General features: G+C 48.1%; 1 protein-coding gene across 2 annotated transcripts in view; it reads right to left on the bottom strand.

Moving 5' to 3' along the window:
* The window catches only part of FRMD4B (FERM domain containing 4B), a 199,495-nt gene that overhangs the window by 49,087 nt on the left and 131,481 nt on the right, over positions 1 to 18,927 (bottom strand). For both annotated transcript variants that reach the window (XM_081106188.1, XM_081106187.1), the window contains exons 6-7: positions 14,070 to 14,126; positions 13,054 to 13,076 (exon numbers count right to left, since the gene is read on the bottom strand). In XM_081106188.1, coding sequence (XP_080962314.1) covers positions 13,054 to 13,076; positions 14,070 to 14,126 — 80 coding nt within the window. The remainder of the gene's footprint in view (positions 1 to 13,053; positions 13,077 to 14,069; positions 14,127 to 18,927) is intronic.

Genomic DNA, 18,927 nt, shown 5'->3' with positions numbered 1-18,927 from the left:
ATCCTGTAATTTTATTTGCTAAATCTGGCAACCCTAAGGGTTGGTGACGAACCACAAGGGAAAAGAACTTTGAAGGCCACTGCCAAGTCCCAGGAGTAAGCCGTGTTGGGATCCGCCCGAGAGCTCAGTGTTGGGGGCGGCCAGCCTTGAAGCTGGCTCTCCCCACTCCAGGACCAGCCGTGGACGCCGCGGACCCTCCTAACCCAGCGCTCTCCCAAAGGTGCAAGACAGCGGCGGTGTCCTGGGAACCACAGCACCTCGCAGCTGGAATTCCTTCGCCATTACATTGTTGCCTGGGGCCTGACGGCTAACAGAGGACACAGTCCTCTGTCCATCAGCGTGCTGGATAGGGATCAGCTACCAAACTGTATTTTAAGCCTCTAATGATACCTAATGATAATGAAAATGCGATGAGAGATTTTCCTAAGCATCAGCCAGCTCGCCGGGCTTCCGAATGTATCTACTTTGAACTTTCAACTCCTTTAGCAGAAACACAGTCCATAAGAATGACTTATGCTGAAGAGCCGGTTAACATGAAAATCTGTAAATATTTCAAATAGAAATATTTTACAAATTTATGGGGACAGAGAGTAGAATGGTGGATGCCAGGAGCTAAGGGGAAGGGGATGAAGGAGTTGTTTGATGGGCAGAGTTTCAGGTTTTAAGATGAAGAGCTCTGGAGGTTGGTTGCACAATAAGGTGAATATATTTAACACTACTGAACTATACATTCAAAAACGGTTAAGGTGGTAAATTTTATGTTATGTATATTTTACCACAACTAAAAAAAACACCCCTCTCATACTAGAGTTAGAAAGAAGAACACACGGAAGAAAAACAAACAGACAGTGTTTTCCTACAAGAGAATGTAAAGCCAAATAAACCTATTCCTCTCTTGGGAAAGTTCCTACTGGACAAGTGAGAATTATTTATGGTCAACTGACAGCCCCGAAGCTTGATCCCTTCCTCCTGCCTGTGTGACTCAACGTGTCCTTCCTGAACCCAGGGAACCGGATGAACCGCATCGGCCACTGGAGCACCGACAAGAGGCTGAGTCCGTGGCATGTTGTCACTCAGTGCTTCTTGAACCAAACGAAAGGCACTGAGTGTGTCTCAGTGAGGGGATGTAGAAGTCACCCCCAAATGCCCTCCCTTAGCTCGGGGAGACTCTGAATGGTTTGATGCCTTGCTACCTTCTATTCACACCAAATGCCATACATGCGGATGTCTCAGCCAGCCTGTATCTGAAAAGCCCAACTAGACTGAGTTTCGTTTTGATACCAAACGGCAGTGATGGGTGTAATGGCCCAGCTCACTCCTGGAGAGGAAACTGAGAACCCAAATAGGTCCAGAGAGTCACTTCCTGCACAGCACTGGCCCTCACTGTGCTGTCAGTGGCGGTTTAAAGATACCGCAGTTTGGAGTACTTACAGCATATGAGGCACTGAGCTAAGCATGCGACATGGTGACTTTAACAATCCTCTTCACAGGCGAAATCACCACCCCCATTTTACAGGTGGAAGAACTGAGACTTACAGAGGTGATGAGCCGAAACCGGTTTGGCTCAGTGGATAGAGCGTCGGCCTGCGGACTGAGAGGTCCCAGGTTCGATTCCGGTCAAGGGCATGTGCCTGAGTTGCGGGCACATCCCCGGTGGAGGATGTGCAGGGGGCGGCTGATCGATGTTTCTCTCTCGTCGATGTTTCTAACTCTCTGTCTCTCTCTCCTTTCCTCTCTGTGGAAAATCAATAAAATATATTAAAAAAAAAAAGAAAAAAAAGAGGTGATGAGACTTGTGGAAGCCCACACAGCTGCTCAGGGTGGAGTTGGGACTCGAACCCAGCGGGATTCCAGGGTCAGCTGGTGTGGAGGGCATTGCATCACTGCCAGGAACAAGCAGGCAGCAGCGCCTGGCGAGGGCCCAGGGGTCCCCCAGTCCAGCTGCACCTGGATTGTCAGCCCCGCCCAGCAGACACCTATAACATCTTTTGGGTTCACTTGTGAGGAATTATCAAGTGGAAAGGCAGATGGAAATTCAGAGGGGGGCGGAAAGCGAGAGGAGAGAGACACGTCAATTGGCTGCCTTCTGCACGTGCGCGCCCCGACTGGGGCCTGGGATGGAACTTGCAACCCAGGTGCGTGCCCAAGACTGGGAACCAAGGCCATTCTGTATGTGGACGGCGCTCTAACCTCTGAGCCACAGCAGCCGGGCGGTTTGGGACGTGTCTGTCAGGCATCTGAGTATTCCACAGCTTTTACACTCATTTGAAAGAGGATTCAGTGCAGGAGTAAGTCACTATGCTAAGCTCTTGAGTTTAAAAAAACACACAAAATGACAAAACAATTCTGACTAAAGCACTACATTTTCATTGATAAATGAAAACACGTTCACACGCAAAGAAGAAGAAAAGTTGGAGACTTTTCTGTCCCCACCACCCGAGGCAGCTCTTCGTTATGACAACAGCAACAACAGCCCCTTTCCCCGCCCCTGCCAGGAGCCAGGTGTGCAAGCGCCGAATGCTGTGCTGCGTGTGGAAAGGTGAGGACAGACCTGGAATGTCCTCATCACGAGAAACAATGCGGAAGTCACCATGTGCGGCGATGGGGCGCCTGAACTCAGCGTGATGATCGTACTGCCATATACACAAATACTGAATCATTGCGCTGCACACCTGACACTAAATGTTATATGTCTGTCGGACCTCAGTAATAAAAATGCAAAAAGAACTGACACTGTTGATATTTCCAGGAGGAAACAGGCTGAGAGGTGGCAGTGACTAAGCCAGTACAGTGGCCGCGAGGGCAGGCTGAGAGGTGGCAGTGACTTAGCCAGTACAGTGGCCGCGAGGGGGACCTGGGGGCAAGCTCAGCGCTGCCCCCTCAGAACTCCTATTGGTCCTTAGTTTTTCCCCTTCGTTGGAACACGTCACTTGCATTCATTTTGACGTGTTCCCCTTTTGTGGGTTTGCTTTCAGGGAGAAACCCGCACCCAGTTTTATCCTGGTGAGCTGAACTGGACGATGCAAGGGAATGGACCCGGCTGCAGGCAGCAAGGCCGGGCCCCTCGGGCTCTGGCCTGGCGCAGCCTCCCTGGCCGGACAGCTTCCTGCAGGAGAGGCGAGAACCTGTACCCGAGCCACAGGCCAACTGGCTGGAGGGGGAGGAAGATTGGGCCCCGGGCAGCACTGTGCGAACATCGTCTGTGGACATTCTTAAATGTATACGATGTTCGTATAGTTCTACATGTGTCTAACTGTATAAGAAACTAAATAAAAAGTACACATATATTGAGAATAGATATATGGGACTGTGTGAACAAAAGAATCAGCAAACCAGGTTTTAGATCTGTATCCTGTGCCTGAATATATTGGTATGCAGGTGTTGTTTCTTTTTTTTCTTTTTTTAAGAATGGATAATATGTATACTTTTGTTTTCTCCACTTCCTATATCAGCGGTTCTCAACCTGTGGGTCGCGACCCCTTTGGGGGTCGAACGACCCTTTCACAGGGGTCGCCTAAGACCATCGGAAAACACATATATAATTACATATTGTTTTTGTGATTAATCACTATGCTTTAATTATGTTCAATTTGTAACAATGAAAATACATCGTGCATACCAGATATTTACATTCCGATTCATAACAGTAGCAAAATTACAGTTATGAAGTAGCAACGAAAATAATTTTATGGTTGGGGGTCACCACAACATGAGGAACTGTATTAAAGGGTCGCGGCATTAGGAAGGTTGAGAACCACTGTCCTATATGGTTATAATCTTTCCATGTCAATGGTATTTTTAATGTAAGTACTAAATACCTTAAGTACTAATTTTGTTAGGTAAGATCCAATGTTTTAGAATATCCACCTTACGTTCTTTTTTTTTGTTTTGTTTTGTTTTCTTTTTTTTTCTTTTCTTTTTTTAATTAAATCTTTATTGTTCAGATTATTACATTTGTTCCTCTTTTTTCCCCCCATAACTCCCCTCCTCCCAGTTCCCGCCCCACCCTCCGCCCTCACTCCCCACCCACTGTCCTCATCCATAGGTGCACGATTTTTGTCCAGTCTCTTCCCGCATCTCCCACACCCCTCTCCCCCCCAAGAATAGTCAGTCCATTCCCTTTCTATGTCCCTGATTCTATTATAATCACCAGTTCATTCTGTTCATCAGATTATTTATTCGCTTGATTCTTGGATTCACTTGTTGATAGATGCATATTTGTTGTTCATAATTTGTATCTTTACCTTTTTCTTCCTCTTCCTCTTCTTAAAGGATACCTTTCAGCATCTCATATAATCCTGGTTTGGTGGTGATGAACTCCTTTAGCTTTTCCTTATCTGTGAAGCTCTTTATCTGACCTTCAATTCTGAATGATAGCTTTGCTGGATAAAGTAATCTTGGTTGTAGGTTCTTGGTATTCATCACTTTGAATATTTCTTGCCACTCCCTTCTGGCCTGCAAAGTTTCTGTTGAGAAATCAGCTGACAGTCGTATGGGTATTCCCTTGTAGGTAACTGAGTTTCTTTCTCTTGCTGTTTTTAAGATTCTCTCTTTATCTTTTGCTCTTGGCATTTTAATTATGATGTGTCTTGGTGTGGTCCTCTTTGGATTCCTTTTGTTTGGGGTTCTCTGTGCTTCTTGGACCTGTAAGTCCATTTCTTTCACCATGTGGGGGAAGTTTTCTGTCATTATTTCTTCAAATAGGTTTTCAATATCTTGCTCTCTCTCATCTTCTGGCACCCCTATAATTCTGATGTTGGTACGCTTGAAGCTGTCCCAGAGGCTCCTTACACTATCCTCGCAATTTTGGATTCTTTTTTCATTTTGCTTTTCCGGTTGGGTGTTTTTTGCTTCCTCGCATTTCAAATCATTGACTTGATTCTTGCGCTCCTCTGGTCTGCTGTCGGGAGTCTGTATAATATTCGTTATTTCAGTCCGTGTATGCTTAATTTCTAGTTGGTTCCCCATCATAACATCGAGGGTCTCATTAGATTTCTTGAGGATCTCACTACATTTATCGGCGGCTTCTAAACAGTTCTTGAGAGACCTTAAAAGTGTGGTTCTGAACTCTATATCTTCCATTGACAATTTTGTCCTGTTTCTTTGTCTCCGCATTTTGTTATGCTTCCTTGGTGCACCTCCTAGTGGTCTTTGTTCGCCGTCTTATAGTTAAATCTTGATTGTTGTAGCTAATTCCAGGGAGGGTTTGACCTCCAGGCCAAGTGGCTATGAGAATCAGCTGTGTCAGCAGTGAGAGAACTTCTGTCCTCTAGGGAGGTGCTAATCTAGCCTTTGCCTGAGGCTATCTGGCAAATGCCTTTGTGCAGGGCTTGGGCGGGGCCGGTTGCACAGGATCAACAGGATAGGCCTGAGAGAGTAGTTATGGCGGCTCTCAGTCCTGTCCCCAGGGGCTCTGCCTCTCTGAGTCCCAGCAATGGCTGCAAACCTCGGAGAGAAAGCTGCACTCGCTCTGACGGAAGCCAGACAGTCCCGCTTCTCCCGTTTGAGTCTGGGTCCCTAAAGACTTGCCTGTATCTGGAGCTCAGAGTCTGCGACTCCCTCCGGATTGAAAACGCCAACCGCGCCCTCCGCCGCCAGCCCGCTCCGCGCACTCCGCACCTCAGACTTTGACTTCAGCACTGCGCCTCCTCTGAGTGTCCGTATGCGTTTCTCTTTCCTCCTAGTTGTAGGACTTCCACTCAGCCAGCGTTCCTGTGTTCTGGGTGATGTCCCTTCCGTTTTTTGGTTTTCACTTTTTAAGTAGTTGTTCAAGGCAGCAAACTCCGGCATTAACCTATGCCGCCATCTTGGTTCTCTCACCTTACGTTCTTATATCCTTAGCCCACCCCCACCCCAGTGAATGGTGGAATATAATTAATTCATCTGTCTTCCCCCCAAAATTGAATTGGGGTCTCAAAGAGGTACTTGCATAGCCTTGTCATACCAGCATTATTCTTAAAGCCAAAAAGTGGAAGTAGTAGAAGAATACACCCATGAATGGATGGATGAATAAACAAAATGTTGTATATAGATACAACAATAATGGCATATTATTCAACTTTAAAATATGGGGAATTCCACCTGGCCAGTGTGGCTCAATGGTTCAGCATTGATCTATGAACCAGGAGGTCACGGTTCAATTCCTGGTCAGGACACATGCCCGAGTTTCGGCTTGATCCCTGGTAGGGGTATGCGGGAGGCAGCCAATCAATGATTCTCTTTCATCATTGATGTTTCTATCTCTCTCTCCCTCTCCCTTCCTCTCTGAAATCAATATAAATATATTTAATATCTATATCTACATTTATATATGTATATATATTTATATACACATACACTAGTATAGAGAGAGAGAGAGAGAGAGAGAGAGAGAGAGAGAGAGAGAGAGAGAGAGTTCTGACACAGGCTAAAACATGGATTAACCTTGGGGACATTATGCTAAATGAAATAAGCCAAACACAAAAAGATGAGTATGAATGAGTATGAGGTACTAGAAGGCAAATCCGTCCAGACAGAAAGTGGGATGATGGTGGCCAGAGGCGAGGGGAATGAGATGTGTTGCTGTTTAGTGGGCACAGAGTTTCAGTTTTGCAAGATGAAAAGTTGTGGAGGGTGGTAGTGGTGGCTGCACAACAATGCGAATGTACTTAATACCACTGAGCTGTGCACTTAAAAATGACTATGGCGGTAAAAACAAACACCGCATCTCCCCGCGACAGACGGGACTCAGTGGACATGGACGCAAACTCCCAGGTCCGAGTCTCCGCCTGCAAGGCGCTTCCCCTCGGTCAGTTCTCACAGCAAACCTCCTCAAGAAAAGGGACCTGCGGGCCCGACGGCTTGGAACTGGCGCAAGGCCACCCGCAGCAGATGGGAGCTGGTCTCAAACTCCTGGGAATCCAGAGCCGTGCCTTTCCCTGCGGCCCCTCTGAAGGATGAGGAAGGATTGGGCTCAGCCATAAAGGAAGACCGGACACTCCGCCTGCCCCATCGCAGCCCTTGCTGGGCCAGTGCCTCACCCACGGGAGGCATTTAATCTTGGAGAATGAATGGGGCTGAGCAGTGAGAAAAAGGAAGGCATTCCAGGGCACTGCTGAGCGAGAGCTCATGTCCTGCCTTCTCACCCTTAAGCTATCTCCTCCACTGACTAATATTAGATGTGGGGCCACTCCACTGATAACACCACTTAGCACGGTGGCATCCCCTGCCTGCGGACACTCCCGGGGGCAGCAGGAGCCATTGGGCCTCCCTACAGGTGTAAGTTACAAGTCCTTCTGAGAGAGGCCGGGAGACCGGGGGGCTTTAGGTCTGGCCTTGTCTCCCTGAACTGTCATGGATATGTCACTCCTTGTCACGGACACGTCAGCTGGAAAATGAGGGATCGCATGCATGACTTAGGGCAGCCCTCCCTAACATTCTGCCCTTAGAGCCGATGAAAGAGTGCCCATTGTATGATTCCAAACTTGGGGCTACTCAGAAAAGGCAGTTCAGAACTTGATGGATGTTTCCCGGCCGGAGACTTAAGTTAAATTCAAGGGAGCAGTGCGGCTGCCAGGGGGCCGAGGCACGGGCTGCCCCTGACTGCTTATCCCTAAAGGCATTTCAATACTGAGGTTTCAGCAAACAGCCACACGTGAGGGACGCCCACAGAGCACGTCTGGCAAGACGCCCACACGTCAGGACAACGAGTGCGGAAACTCGGCTTCTACATCTTCTGGGAGATTCGCAGCCCACAGGAGACTGGAAACGTACTGAAAAAACCCAGAACTTTTTAATTTTTAATGAGGTATTCCCCAGACTTATTTGTTAATAGTTTCCTATTTGTTATCTATTTTTTAATATAACAACTCTTAACATCTGGCCAGGCAAAGGGTACACATTAGACCATAGCACGTTAATGCACGTACATAACCGCCCTGCAATGTGAGGACACTATGACACCAACGTCATAAGGTGAAGATGACAATTAATAGTTAATATGTATGACACCTATAACACAGCCTAACACCTAGAAGTATTTACAAATCGTTCAAAACAAAATGCCACAAACTGACCGACAAAGCACTTGTCTGTGTCTCTGAGTCAGTTCTTAGCACAGGGTCACTGCACAGGGAGGGAGAAATGCGGCTTCTCAGCACCTTTCTCACAAAAGCCCTGGCCTGAATGCACAGGCGCTCCACCTCACCTCTGGCTTCTCCCTCCTGCCAGCCGGAGGCAGTGACTGTGGCAACAAGAGCCGGAGGTCTGCAGCCCGAGCGCCCCGGCTGGGAGGCCTGCACCGCAAGCCCTTCCCCGACGCGGGCCGGCTGCACGGGTGCACCCCACAGCGCCTGTCCCCATGGTGGCGTGAAGGTTAAACACAGCAATAACAACAACAACAACAACAGCACATAATATTGATTGAGACAACACCTGAGCCCCAGAGAGGTTAGCTCCCCCAGTTCTACAGCAAGTGGGGGCCCTGCACAGAACCAGGCGCTTCCACGCCAGAGCGCCCGCCCACCTTCACGGCCACCCGCTTCCTCACTGAGGACGGTGAGCGCTCGGCACCTGGGCCCTGGGAGTGCCTCTGACTTAAAAGGCCCAGGAAATGGAATAACATCTTAGAGCTTTATTTTATTAATTTATTTTAAAAATATATTTCTATTGATTTCAGAGAGGAAGGAGGAGGGAGATAGATAGAAACATCAATGAGAGAGAATCATTGATCAGCTGCCTCCTGCACGCCTCCAACTGGGGATGGAGCCTGCAACCTGGGCATGTGCCCTTGACCAGAACCGAACCTGGACCCTCAGGCTCTAGACTGACGCTCTACCCACTGAGCCAAATGGGCCAGGGCCATCTTAGCGCTCCAAGGGTCCAGAGGTGCACGGTCTAGGGGAGCAGCCCTTTGAGTCCCCCCCCCCCCCGCCCCCACCGTTAACTACTCTCAGGGCCACTGGAGAGTTCCTGTCCCACGGGAAACAGCTGCCTTTGGTACAGCTATATCTTGTTAATTAACCCTCCACTGACGCTGGTGACATATTCTCTCATTCTGCCCCAGCACTGTATTGTAAATTGTAGTCACTTCCTGTTCTTATGAGCAGAAATGCCCTACCACATGGTTACTTGGTCATATCCACCTTTCAGGGTGTTAAAAAAGAAAGAGAGAGGGGAGGGGAGGGGAGGGCAGGGCAGGGGAGGGGAGGGAAGAGGAAGGGAGGGGAGGGGAAGGGAGGGGAGGAGAAAGGCAGAGCTTGGCTTTCGCAGGCTCATTTGTGGCTGCTCAGAGATAAAGTACTCTCCTTGCAGAGTCAGCTTTCAGGAATTCTCGGTTTGTCTGTGTTGTGTTACCCGAGTAGCTTGTTATCTTTGCAGCTTAAGGGCTGACTTGGAAATTCAGACTGTCAACTATTTAAAGAAAATGGAAGTCCCCACTCCACTATTTTAATTAACTTTCAGAGAGCGAGTTTGCCTACTGGTTATGACACTGTTAACTTAAAATATCCCCAAGGAAGCTCGGCAGGGAGCAGGGCGTCATGTTTAAAGGCCTTCTAGGAAGAGGAGCTGAGCGAAGCCAGGAGGCAAAGCAGGCAGGGCCCGCGGCGGAAAGAGATGAGGCACAGACAGAGCTCAGCAGTTATGGAAATGAAATGGATAATGCAGGTTACGGAGAGCCTTAGCTGCCCGTTAGGGTGCTAGAGAGTGGTCTGTGACAGCAAACATCAAGTTTCCATCTTGGATGGTGCGGCATTAGAGCTGGCCTGGGACTCACCGGCCATGTGACAAAGTCTCCTAGGCCTGCAATTGTCATCTATTCATTTGTTAAATGGCAACATAACATTATAATGGGGATTGAATGCAATCAGGGGTGGATGTTTTAAATAATGTCTTAAAAGCAATCAATATACACACACATGCATTTATGGGAGGAGGAGAATGTCTGAGCAGTCTGGGGGTTGATAAAAAGGGCAAGAGAAGGGAGCTGACAGACGGAGAAAAGGATGGACGGATGGACGGGGCAATCCTTAGAGATGACCCAGAGAGAAGGGTGGTGTTGCTCGAGGGCAGACAGTGGAGGAAGAGGCGGTCTGGGAGCCGGATGCAGTTGAGTGCAACTGGAAACGCTAAGCTTGAGAGAGAGAGGGAGACAGTCGCAAGAAGTGGGGGCCAGAGCAGCCTCGACGTGTTCTGACTGAAAAAGCCATATTGTCCTGCTCTACGAAAGTATTGAGACCTTCTGGTCTATGTTTAAAGCTCAAAGCAAACTCAGTGAAGTTCTAAAAGCCAAAAGCTGCAGCCACGGTGTGAGCAGGATAAGGTGGAATTTAGAGCTGCCCGGGGCCTCCTTGCTGGCGAGCTGCTCCCTGTGAGGGAGGCCCTGCTGCGGTCGGCACCCTCCCAGCCTAGGCCTGGCTGGCTCGGTCCCGGCGTTCCGATGGCACTGGAACGAGCTATGGATTTTGTAGGACTTTAATTGAGTGGTATCGAGGATGAATACATTTCATTTCAGCACCTTGCCTCCTTTAAGGAATTCCCCATTGCTTGCTCCTATCTGAGAAACATCCCTTAAGAAAATAATCGCAGATAAGCACAGTCCCAACTACACACAGTTGCTCACCACGGCATTATTAATGTCAGCAAAAACACGAGAAACAGTTCATATTGGAAACAACAGGGAAGTGGCAAAGTGTGCCCATCAAATTGATGGAACATGGCAATTGCAGGAACTGTTCTAAGCACTTTGTAAATTTTAATTCATTTAATCTTCATAGTAATCTCATGGGGAGTATACTGTTAACACGTCCCATTTTACAGATGAGGAAACTGAGCCTTGGAGAGTTTAAATAACTTGCTCAAGATTACAGAGGTAAAAAAATAAAAAAGATTCAAAAAGCCCTAGCCGGTTGCTCAATGGTTAGAGCACGGGCAGCCTGGCCTGTGTTGCTCAGTGGTTGAGTGTCAACCCATGAACCAAGAGGTCACCAGTTTGATTCCCAGTCAGGAAACATGCCTGGGTTTGGGGGCTCGGTCCCCAGTAGAGGGCATGCGGGAGGCAGCTGATCAATGTTTCTTTCTCATGGATGTTTTTATCTCACTATCCCTTTCCCTTCCTCTCTTTCTAAAAATCAATAAATTATATTAAAAAAGAATTTTAAGAACCACCCTGCAGAGCTGCTAGTTCATTAATCCGAATCTACAGATGAGGAAACCGAGCCCAGAAGGGACAAATGGCTCCCTCCAGGGCATGTTGCTAATTTCTTGACTCCCAGTCCCATGCTCCTGCTGTTCAGCATGATTTAGACAATTTCAGGCCGGCGTCCCCATTTCTTCAGCCTGGTAATCACTCGGGGACCCACCAGGACCACGCAGAAGTGCGGAAAGGGGCTGGTTTGGCCCAGAGGTCTGGAGGACCACGGCAATGCTCCTCTGCGCCTTAGCCTGCCGCAGGCAAGGGCTCTTCTCTGAGGACAGTGTGTGGAGCCCACCTTCCTCCCTGTTCTTTCCCCTCACACCTCAGTGTGGCTTCTCCAGACCCTCCTTCGTCCCAGAGCCTCTTCGGAGAGTTGGATAGGATGATGATAATGACGAGGGCAATAATGGTCCTATAATAATCTATAATAATAGAAGCGTAATATGCTAATTAGGCCAGATGAAGCCATGGCTGCGAGGGAAGCCCCGTCCCGGGTGCCAGAGGGAAGCTGGTGCCAGCAGCCGGGGGAAGGAAGTCCTGCTCTTGCATGAATTTCGTGCATCGGGCCTCTAGTTAATAATAATAGCGAGAGTGTATAGAGAGCTTGCTGCATGCAGAGGCCGCCCTGGCAATGTTTGCAGACATCGAAGCCACAGTCCTCGGCTGGGTGCCGGTTTGCGGAGGGAATGAGGCTCAGAGAGGGTGAGCCGGTGCCTCCTGGGAGGAGGGGGGAGGCAGGGCCAGCCGTCCCCACCCCAGAGTGCGCTTGAGGCCCTGAGCCTCCTTGTAAATCACTTCAGACTCAGCCCTACGCGCGTTCCTCTCATATCTGATCTTCCTGGGAACCGGCTCCCCCAGGACACAGAGCAGGGAGGACCCAGCACTCCCGATGTTAACGACCCAGAAACCAATCCATCCTCATTTTATCTCCTGACATTTCCTTTTAATTACGAAAATGCTGTTTACTGGTTTTTATAATTCCTTCAAACATATTTCCTAACCTGAAACAACTTTAAAACATGATGTAGCACAAATGGAGCTGGTAGGAGAGGTGAGCGGGTTTGGACCCTCAGTCATCCTACCGAACCCCAGGGGCAGGCAGACGGGTGGGGTGTGGGGGTTGGGGGGCGGGCGGTGAAGAGCTACCGCGGCTGGAGGGTTTCACACTTGGAAGGCATTAACTCGCATCAGTCCCTTAAGGAGCACACGGCTCCAAGGCTTGGCTGGGAGCAGGTAGAGCTGATCTGTAAATAATCTACGGGAAGTTTACGGGTCGAACATTAACACGCAGAGGCGAGGCTTCCAGCGGGTGACTGGCCCGTGAGCCTCTGACAGGAGCTTTGCCACTGTTTCTACTTACAGGTAGAGGCTAAATTCGAACACAAACACCGTGATGCAGCCAGTTACGCAGCCAGACCCGAGTCTCGGTGGCAACGCTACAACTGTCGGGTCAAGTGTGTGCAGGGTGAGGCCCCGCAAGGGCAGCTGCAGAAAGAGCCCCATTAATCCCTTAACTAAGCAGCTGACGGGTTTACTCTTTTTGTGTTTATGGTATAGCTTTTCAAACACAGGATTATAATAAGTTTGAAAAAATCAGCACAGGCTACCAAGGCTTTTTATAGATTTCTTTGTCGTGTTAACAGACGACAGAAACGAGAACTTGGAGGGCCTCTGCTTACAATTCACTGTCACTCTGGATTGAAAAATTGTAAGAAAGCTTCGCTGCCGGATTTATTAACAGAAAGAATAGGTCTCTATGCGAAGAGGGCAGCGAGCTCAGCCTCATGCCTGGGAATCTACTTGCTTTTGATTTTGCATCCATTGTTATTTAAAGTAGCAAAAAAAGACTCACAGTAATATCAGGAAAGAAACCACTTTACCTGGTGTAATCCCCTCTGGCTTCCTGGAATAAAACAAAGACAGATATCAATTTGTATGTATGTGAAGTAAGCCAGAGACATTTCACTTGGCCATTTACCCTCTGAAAGTCCCCGAGCTCTGCTTTATCTTGAAGAATGTACACAAAGAACACTTTCTGTGACCGCCGGCAAGAATGTGGCATGGATTAGGAACCGCTGGTAGCCATGAAATGGTTCTTATCCTTAACAGAAGAGACAACTATCTCTTTAAAAGCACAGACCAGCCCTAACCGGTTTGACTCAGTGGATAGAGCATCGGTCTGCGGACTCAAGGGTCCCAGGTTCGATTCCGCTCAAGGGCATGTACCTTGGTTGCGGGCACTTCCCCAGTGGGGAGTGTGCAGGAGGCAGCTGATCGATGTTTCTCTCTCATTGATGTTTCTAACTCTCTATCCCTCTCCCTTCCTTTCTGTAAAGAAATCAATAGAATATATTTTTAAAAGCACAAACCATTGTTTCTCCTTTTATGTTTCTAAGAGCAGGTGATTAATGCTTGCCTATTGGAGCGGCACCCCTTTTAAACCATGACACAGGTCCATCAAACATGCTGTTTACTCTTTTTAAGCCAGCATGGAGCACACTTGGTGTTTTTTTGTTTTGTTTTAATCTACAAGTGCCTTTAAGAATTAAAGGGCTCTTTAACCCAACCTCAAAGAAATGTCTACAATAGTTACCAAACTTAAATGTAAATTACAGCCCTCCCAACAACGCTGCCTCCTGAACTCCAGGCACCGGGAGCGCCTTTCCCACTCTTCCTCCGAGCCCAGTCTAAATTTCCTTTTCCTTTGAGACACACAATCTCTCACTGCAGCTCACGCAAACTGTTCTAAAACAGAAAAAAACGGTGGCTCACATTTTTCATTGGCAAACAACCAGCTGGCTTAGAAAGCCACCGGCCACCGGCCCGTGCAAAAGTTTCAGAGTTGCCCGCAGTTCACAAAACCAATAAACAGAAAGGAGCAGTGGCCAGTTCTTACCTGCAAAGCCAGCGCCGCTAACCTGAAGACGGTTTCGCTGTCTACTTCGATTTGCCCCTGTGGGGGGGAAAGAGAGCATCGGTGAACAGCCTGTAGCAAGTGAGTGGAGCTGGGGAAGCTGTCACCGCTTGGCACCTCAGTCTGCGATCAGATGCAGATCATACCATTGTGTGAAAGGGAGGGGGCGAGCAGAGGCGACTCCAGGGTTAAGAGGAAGCCACATTGTGTGTGTGTGTGTGTGTGTGTGTGTGTGTGTGTGTGTGTGAGATAATTAGCCGTGAGAGTTTGCTTAGAAAGCACTTCTGGAAGGAACATGAATGACTTTGAGGATGAAAATTCAGACAACTTCTAAAAGAATAATTGTTGATTTCTACAGCTTCATTTTTAAACTCTAAAGATTTTCTTAGATTTCTGTGTTTTCCTCAGAATATTTTTTCTCTGTGCCATAGCATGCTTATTTTGGTATATACACAATGTAAATATTTTTAAAACTATATAAATTCATGAGGTATCACCTCACACCTATCAAAATGGCAACCATCAATAAATCGACAAATGGCAAGTTCCTGATGAGGATATGGAGAAAAGGGAACCCTAGTGCACTGCTGTGGGAATGCAACTGGTGCAGCCATAATGGAAAACAGTATGGAGTTTTCTCAAAAAACTAAAAATGGAACTGCCATTTGACCCAGTGATCCCACTCTGCGAATATATCCTAAGAATCCTGAAACACCAATCAGAAAGGATATAAAGAACCCCAATGTTCATAGCAGTGTAATTTACATTAGCCATGATCTGGAAACAGCCCAAGTGCCCATCAGCAGATGAGTGGGTAAAAAAAGCTTTACACCATGGAGTACTATGCAGCTGGAAAAAAGCAGAATCTCTCACCCTCTGAGACAGCATGGAGAGGCCTGGAGAGTATTACGCTAAGTGAAATAAGCCAGTCAGAGAAAGACAATATCACATGATCTCACTCATATGTGGAATCTAATGAACACAATAAGCAGATAAATAAAATAGATCCAGAGAATGGACACATGGCACAGACTGACGATTCTCAGAGAGAAGAGGCGGGGCCGAGGGGGGGCGGCGCTGGAGGAGAGTAACCAAAGAACATGCATGCATATATGTATAACCCATGGACACAGACAACAGTGTGGTGAAGGCCTGGGGAGGTGGGATGGGAGCAGAATGGAGGGTGTCAATGGGTGAAAAAAGGGACATCTGTAATACTTTCAACAATAAAGATAAGAAAATAAAAAGATAAATTTACTACTGTGACAATGATAATTTATTGAATTAATATTTGTACCATTATAGATAAAATGTAAAGCCTTAAAAAGCAGTTATATCAGCCCTGGCCGGTATGGCTCAGTTGGTTGGAGCGTTGTCCCCATGCATGGAAAGGTTGAGAGTTTGATTCCGGTCAGGGCACATATCTGGGTTTTGGGTTCGGTCCCTGGTTGGGGCAGGTATGGGAGGTAACCGACTGTGTTTCTCTCTCCCTTCCTCTCTCTAAAATCAATAAACATATCCTCGAGTGAGGATTTTAAATAAAAGCAGTTACAGCAAATTCTTCAAAGACTAAAATTCTGTTGCTTTATATTGAAGTTTGATGAGATCTAATTTACCATTTTTCCATTATTTTATTTTTTCATCCTTCAAGCTCTGAAATTAAAATAGTACTTCTGGCCCTGACCGGTTTGGGTCAGTGGATAGAGCGTCGGCCTGAGGACTGAAGGGTCCCAGGTTCGATTCTGGTCCAGGGCATGTACCTTGGTTGCAGGCACATCCCCAGTGGGGGGCGTGCAGGAGGCAGCTTATTGATGTTTCTCTCTCATTGATGTTTCTGACTCTCTATCCCTCTCCCTTCCTCTCTGTAGAAAATCAATAAAGTATATTTAAAAAAATAGTACTTCTGGGCCTCATTAGCAGAACTACTGCTTCAATAGCCTGGCTGGGATGCATAAGTGTGTGCGGAAGGGCGATTGCTTCTGTTAATAATACTCAAATGCGCCTTCATTTATTTTATTAAATACAGTGATATATGTAAATACCATTACTGCATTACGTTATATATTGCAACAATATGTGGTTTAGAAGGATCTCTGTTTAAAATTTTGTGTGTGCATGATATTCTAGCTTGTAAGCGAGCGCGTGTGCATGCGCGTGCGCGCACAAACACACACACACACACACACACACACACGTAAAAATAATTCTATGTCACCCGCCCCTGGCCCAGTCCCTGTTCAAATAGCATCTGAAGGTGCAGTGTTCAACGACATGGAACTCCCGGCCTGGACATGGCCCTGCACTCTCCTCCCTTCTCCCCGAGACCCAGGCTGCAGGGTTCCCACTGCACCCAGCGTGCCAGGTGAGGGACGAGCAATTTGGAGTAAATGCAGTCAGTGGGCTTACAGAAGCAGTTAGCCCGTGAGGACGTCTGGGAGGGCTGTGCATTTCTCTCAGGTTTCTGAGTGATTTCACTGGCGTTCTCAAAAAACAAAACAAAACGAAAGCCACAAAATGAAACCAAACACCCAGGACACTACAATGTCAGCAGTGGTCAAGTCCATGTTCCTCTTATGTTACAAAATGAACACAATTCACTTCATTCACCAGCATCTAGGTGTCCCTTCTGAACCCGAGGCAGCGGACCTGCTTCAAGGTTTTCTGCTTCACACACCAAGGGCCCAGGCCGTGAGCTCGAAGCTCGCCTGTGACCTCTCAAACCTGATCACGCAATCAAAGGGAAGCCAGGCCCATGGGCGGATCGACGGCCTTCTGTCTTTCAGGCAAGAGACAGAAAGATGATGGAGCAGTAAACCCGACAGGTGAGCTGGGTGCTCATCAACATTACCTTTCAGAAAGGTGGAATTCCTTACTTTCACAGTAAAGGAAACTCATGTAGAGTGAGGGGGTGGGGAGAGGAGGGGAGATTCTAAAACATCTTTGAATTTGCAATGAGGCTGAAACTCAAAGTTAAAGTCAAATTTGTCTTAAAATCTTAGCGAAGAAAAAAAGTGAATTATTTGGGGTATGAAAATGACTAAAGCTGAATAAAACATACTGAAAATATTTGCCAACTCCTCTATACCCCATGACCCGCTCTGCCTCATCAGAACCTTGGGTGAGTTATCCACACAATATTTTAGACACCAACTTTTCAATTTAGTAAATGGAAGTTCAGCAGATAAAAGACCTCAAACAGATACTCTTAAGGATGCTGCCAAATGAGTCTCCACTGTAGAAGGTCATTAAGTATTAAAAACGCTGGAATGTGGAGCTGGAGCCTGCGCGTACCAGGCTGGGACAGCCCGAGGAGTGGGGGCACAGCGCCCCTGTGCACGCCTCACCCGCGCCACGCCCACCCCAGTTCTGGGGGAGGAGGGATGAGGGGTGGAGGGACAGGCCCTATCAGGATCCGGGAGAGAGAAGAAGCGCATTTGGCAGAGCCTCACGTTCTTTCACACACCTCAGCCCCCATCTCGCCCTCCAGTTAACCTCTGTTCTGGAAATTCAAGGCAACCTATAATTTTTTTTGGCGTGGAATTCACCAAACCATGGAGCAATCGGGAATAATACTATTTGCCTGGTTCTCAGCAATGTCACACGGTGAAAGTTAATGAAGACTTAGACTGAACTGTACAATTTCGTGCCTGAAATGTGCAAGTTCTTTAGAAGCTGCGGTCTGTCCTGGGACAGAACATTCCTCTTACTTACAACCATGGCAACGGCGGTAACCCTAGAGGGACCAGCAAGCTAACACTTGAGACGATGAGCTCCTCAAAGAGCGAGGTAATGGGATCCCGCGTGGGTTTACATGGCTGGCGAGGACAGACAGGAGCGGACGAGCCAGGCAGATGATGTGGCCGAAGGCCCCGGGTCACAGGGAACAGGACCCGGCCCTGGGGCTGCTCCCTCGGCTAGTGTAACCGGACTACGGATTCAATCGCTGGGTCACTGGGATCGGGCTCCACATGGGACACCTTGTTTACGTCCTTGGCTTGTTGGCTCAGTTGATCAAAACATCATGCTAATGAGACGAACTCTAGGTTTTTGCTTCCCAAGTAGGAGAACAGAATAAAAAACAGTTTTAGAATTTGGGAGTGAAGTTTGTGCAACTCTGACTCCTGTGGTTTTGCAGATGCTGGCTCTCCCCGGGGACATGACCCTCCGTGTCCTTCCCACTCCCACAGCCGTGTGCACGCTGGCCCCCGACCCGGGCTCTGCCCACTCCGCCGGGCACTAGTTGACTTGCTACGACTCCAGTGCAAATATCGCACCGGGACTCTCCAAGAGACATGCTTCGGTAAACACCGGAACCAGGGAGGTCAGGAAAATGACTACCAATGCCCCCTCCACTGTTGGTGGGACCATGTGTCGTCATCGAGCACCCACACTCGTAGTCGAAAGGGAAACTACTTCTGAACACTCGTCCTGCCTTTTCTGTATCGATGAAGTTCTCCGTGGGAACTCATTCTGCACTAAACCAAAGAGAATCCTCAACGCCCACGATTGAGAGAAAGGGGCTTCTTGACATTGGTCGCCAGTTGTGTCCACTGTGGAGCTGCCCCGGTCTTCAGGGTCTGGTTAAAAAGCCACCACCTGGCAAGAATGATGCCTCAGACATTGCTTAGCTGCCCTCACTGTGGCTTAGCCACTAGGCCTGCAAACAGTGCAAAGCGCAGATGTGATAAGGACATGAGTGAGTCAGCGGGTGCAGCTCCCTGGAGCCTCTCTCATTTCTTCTGTGGAGGAGGACCCAGCCGGGCTCGGGAGCCCAGATCTGTGAGCTGACTCGTTTTTGGACAATTAGGCTAGCAGAGGGGCCACGGCAACACTTCATACC

Source organism: Myotis nattereri (genome assembly GCF_964212035.1).
Source record: "Myotis nattereri genome assembly, chromosome: 14".
Taxonomy (NCBI): Eukaryota; Metazoa; Chordata; class Mammalia; order Chiroptera; family Vespertilionidae; genus Myotis; species Myotis nattereri.
The sequence above is the reverse complement of the archived record's forward strand: the minus strand, read 5'-3'. Positions and strand labels throughout refer to the sequence as shown.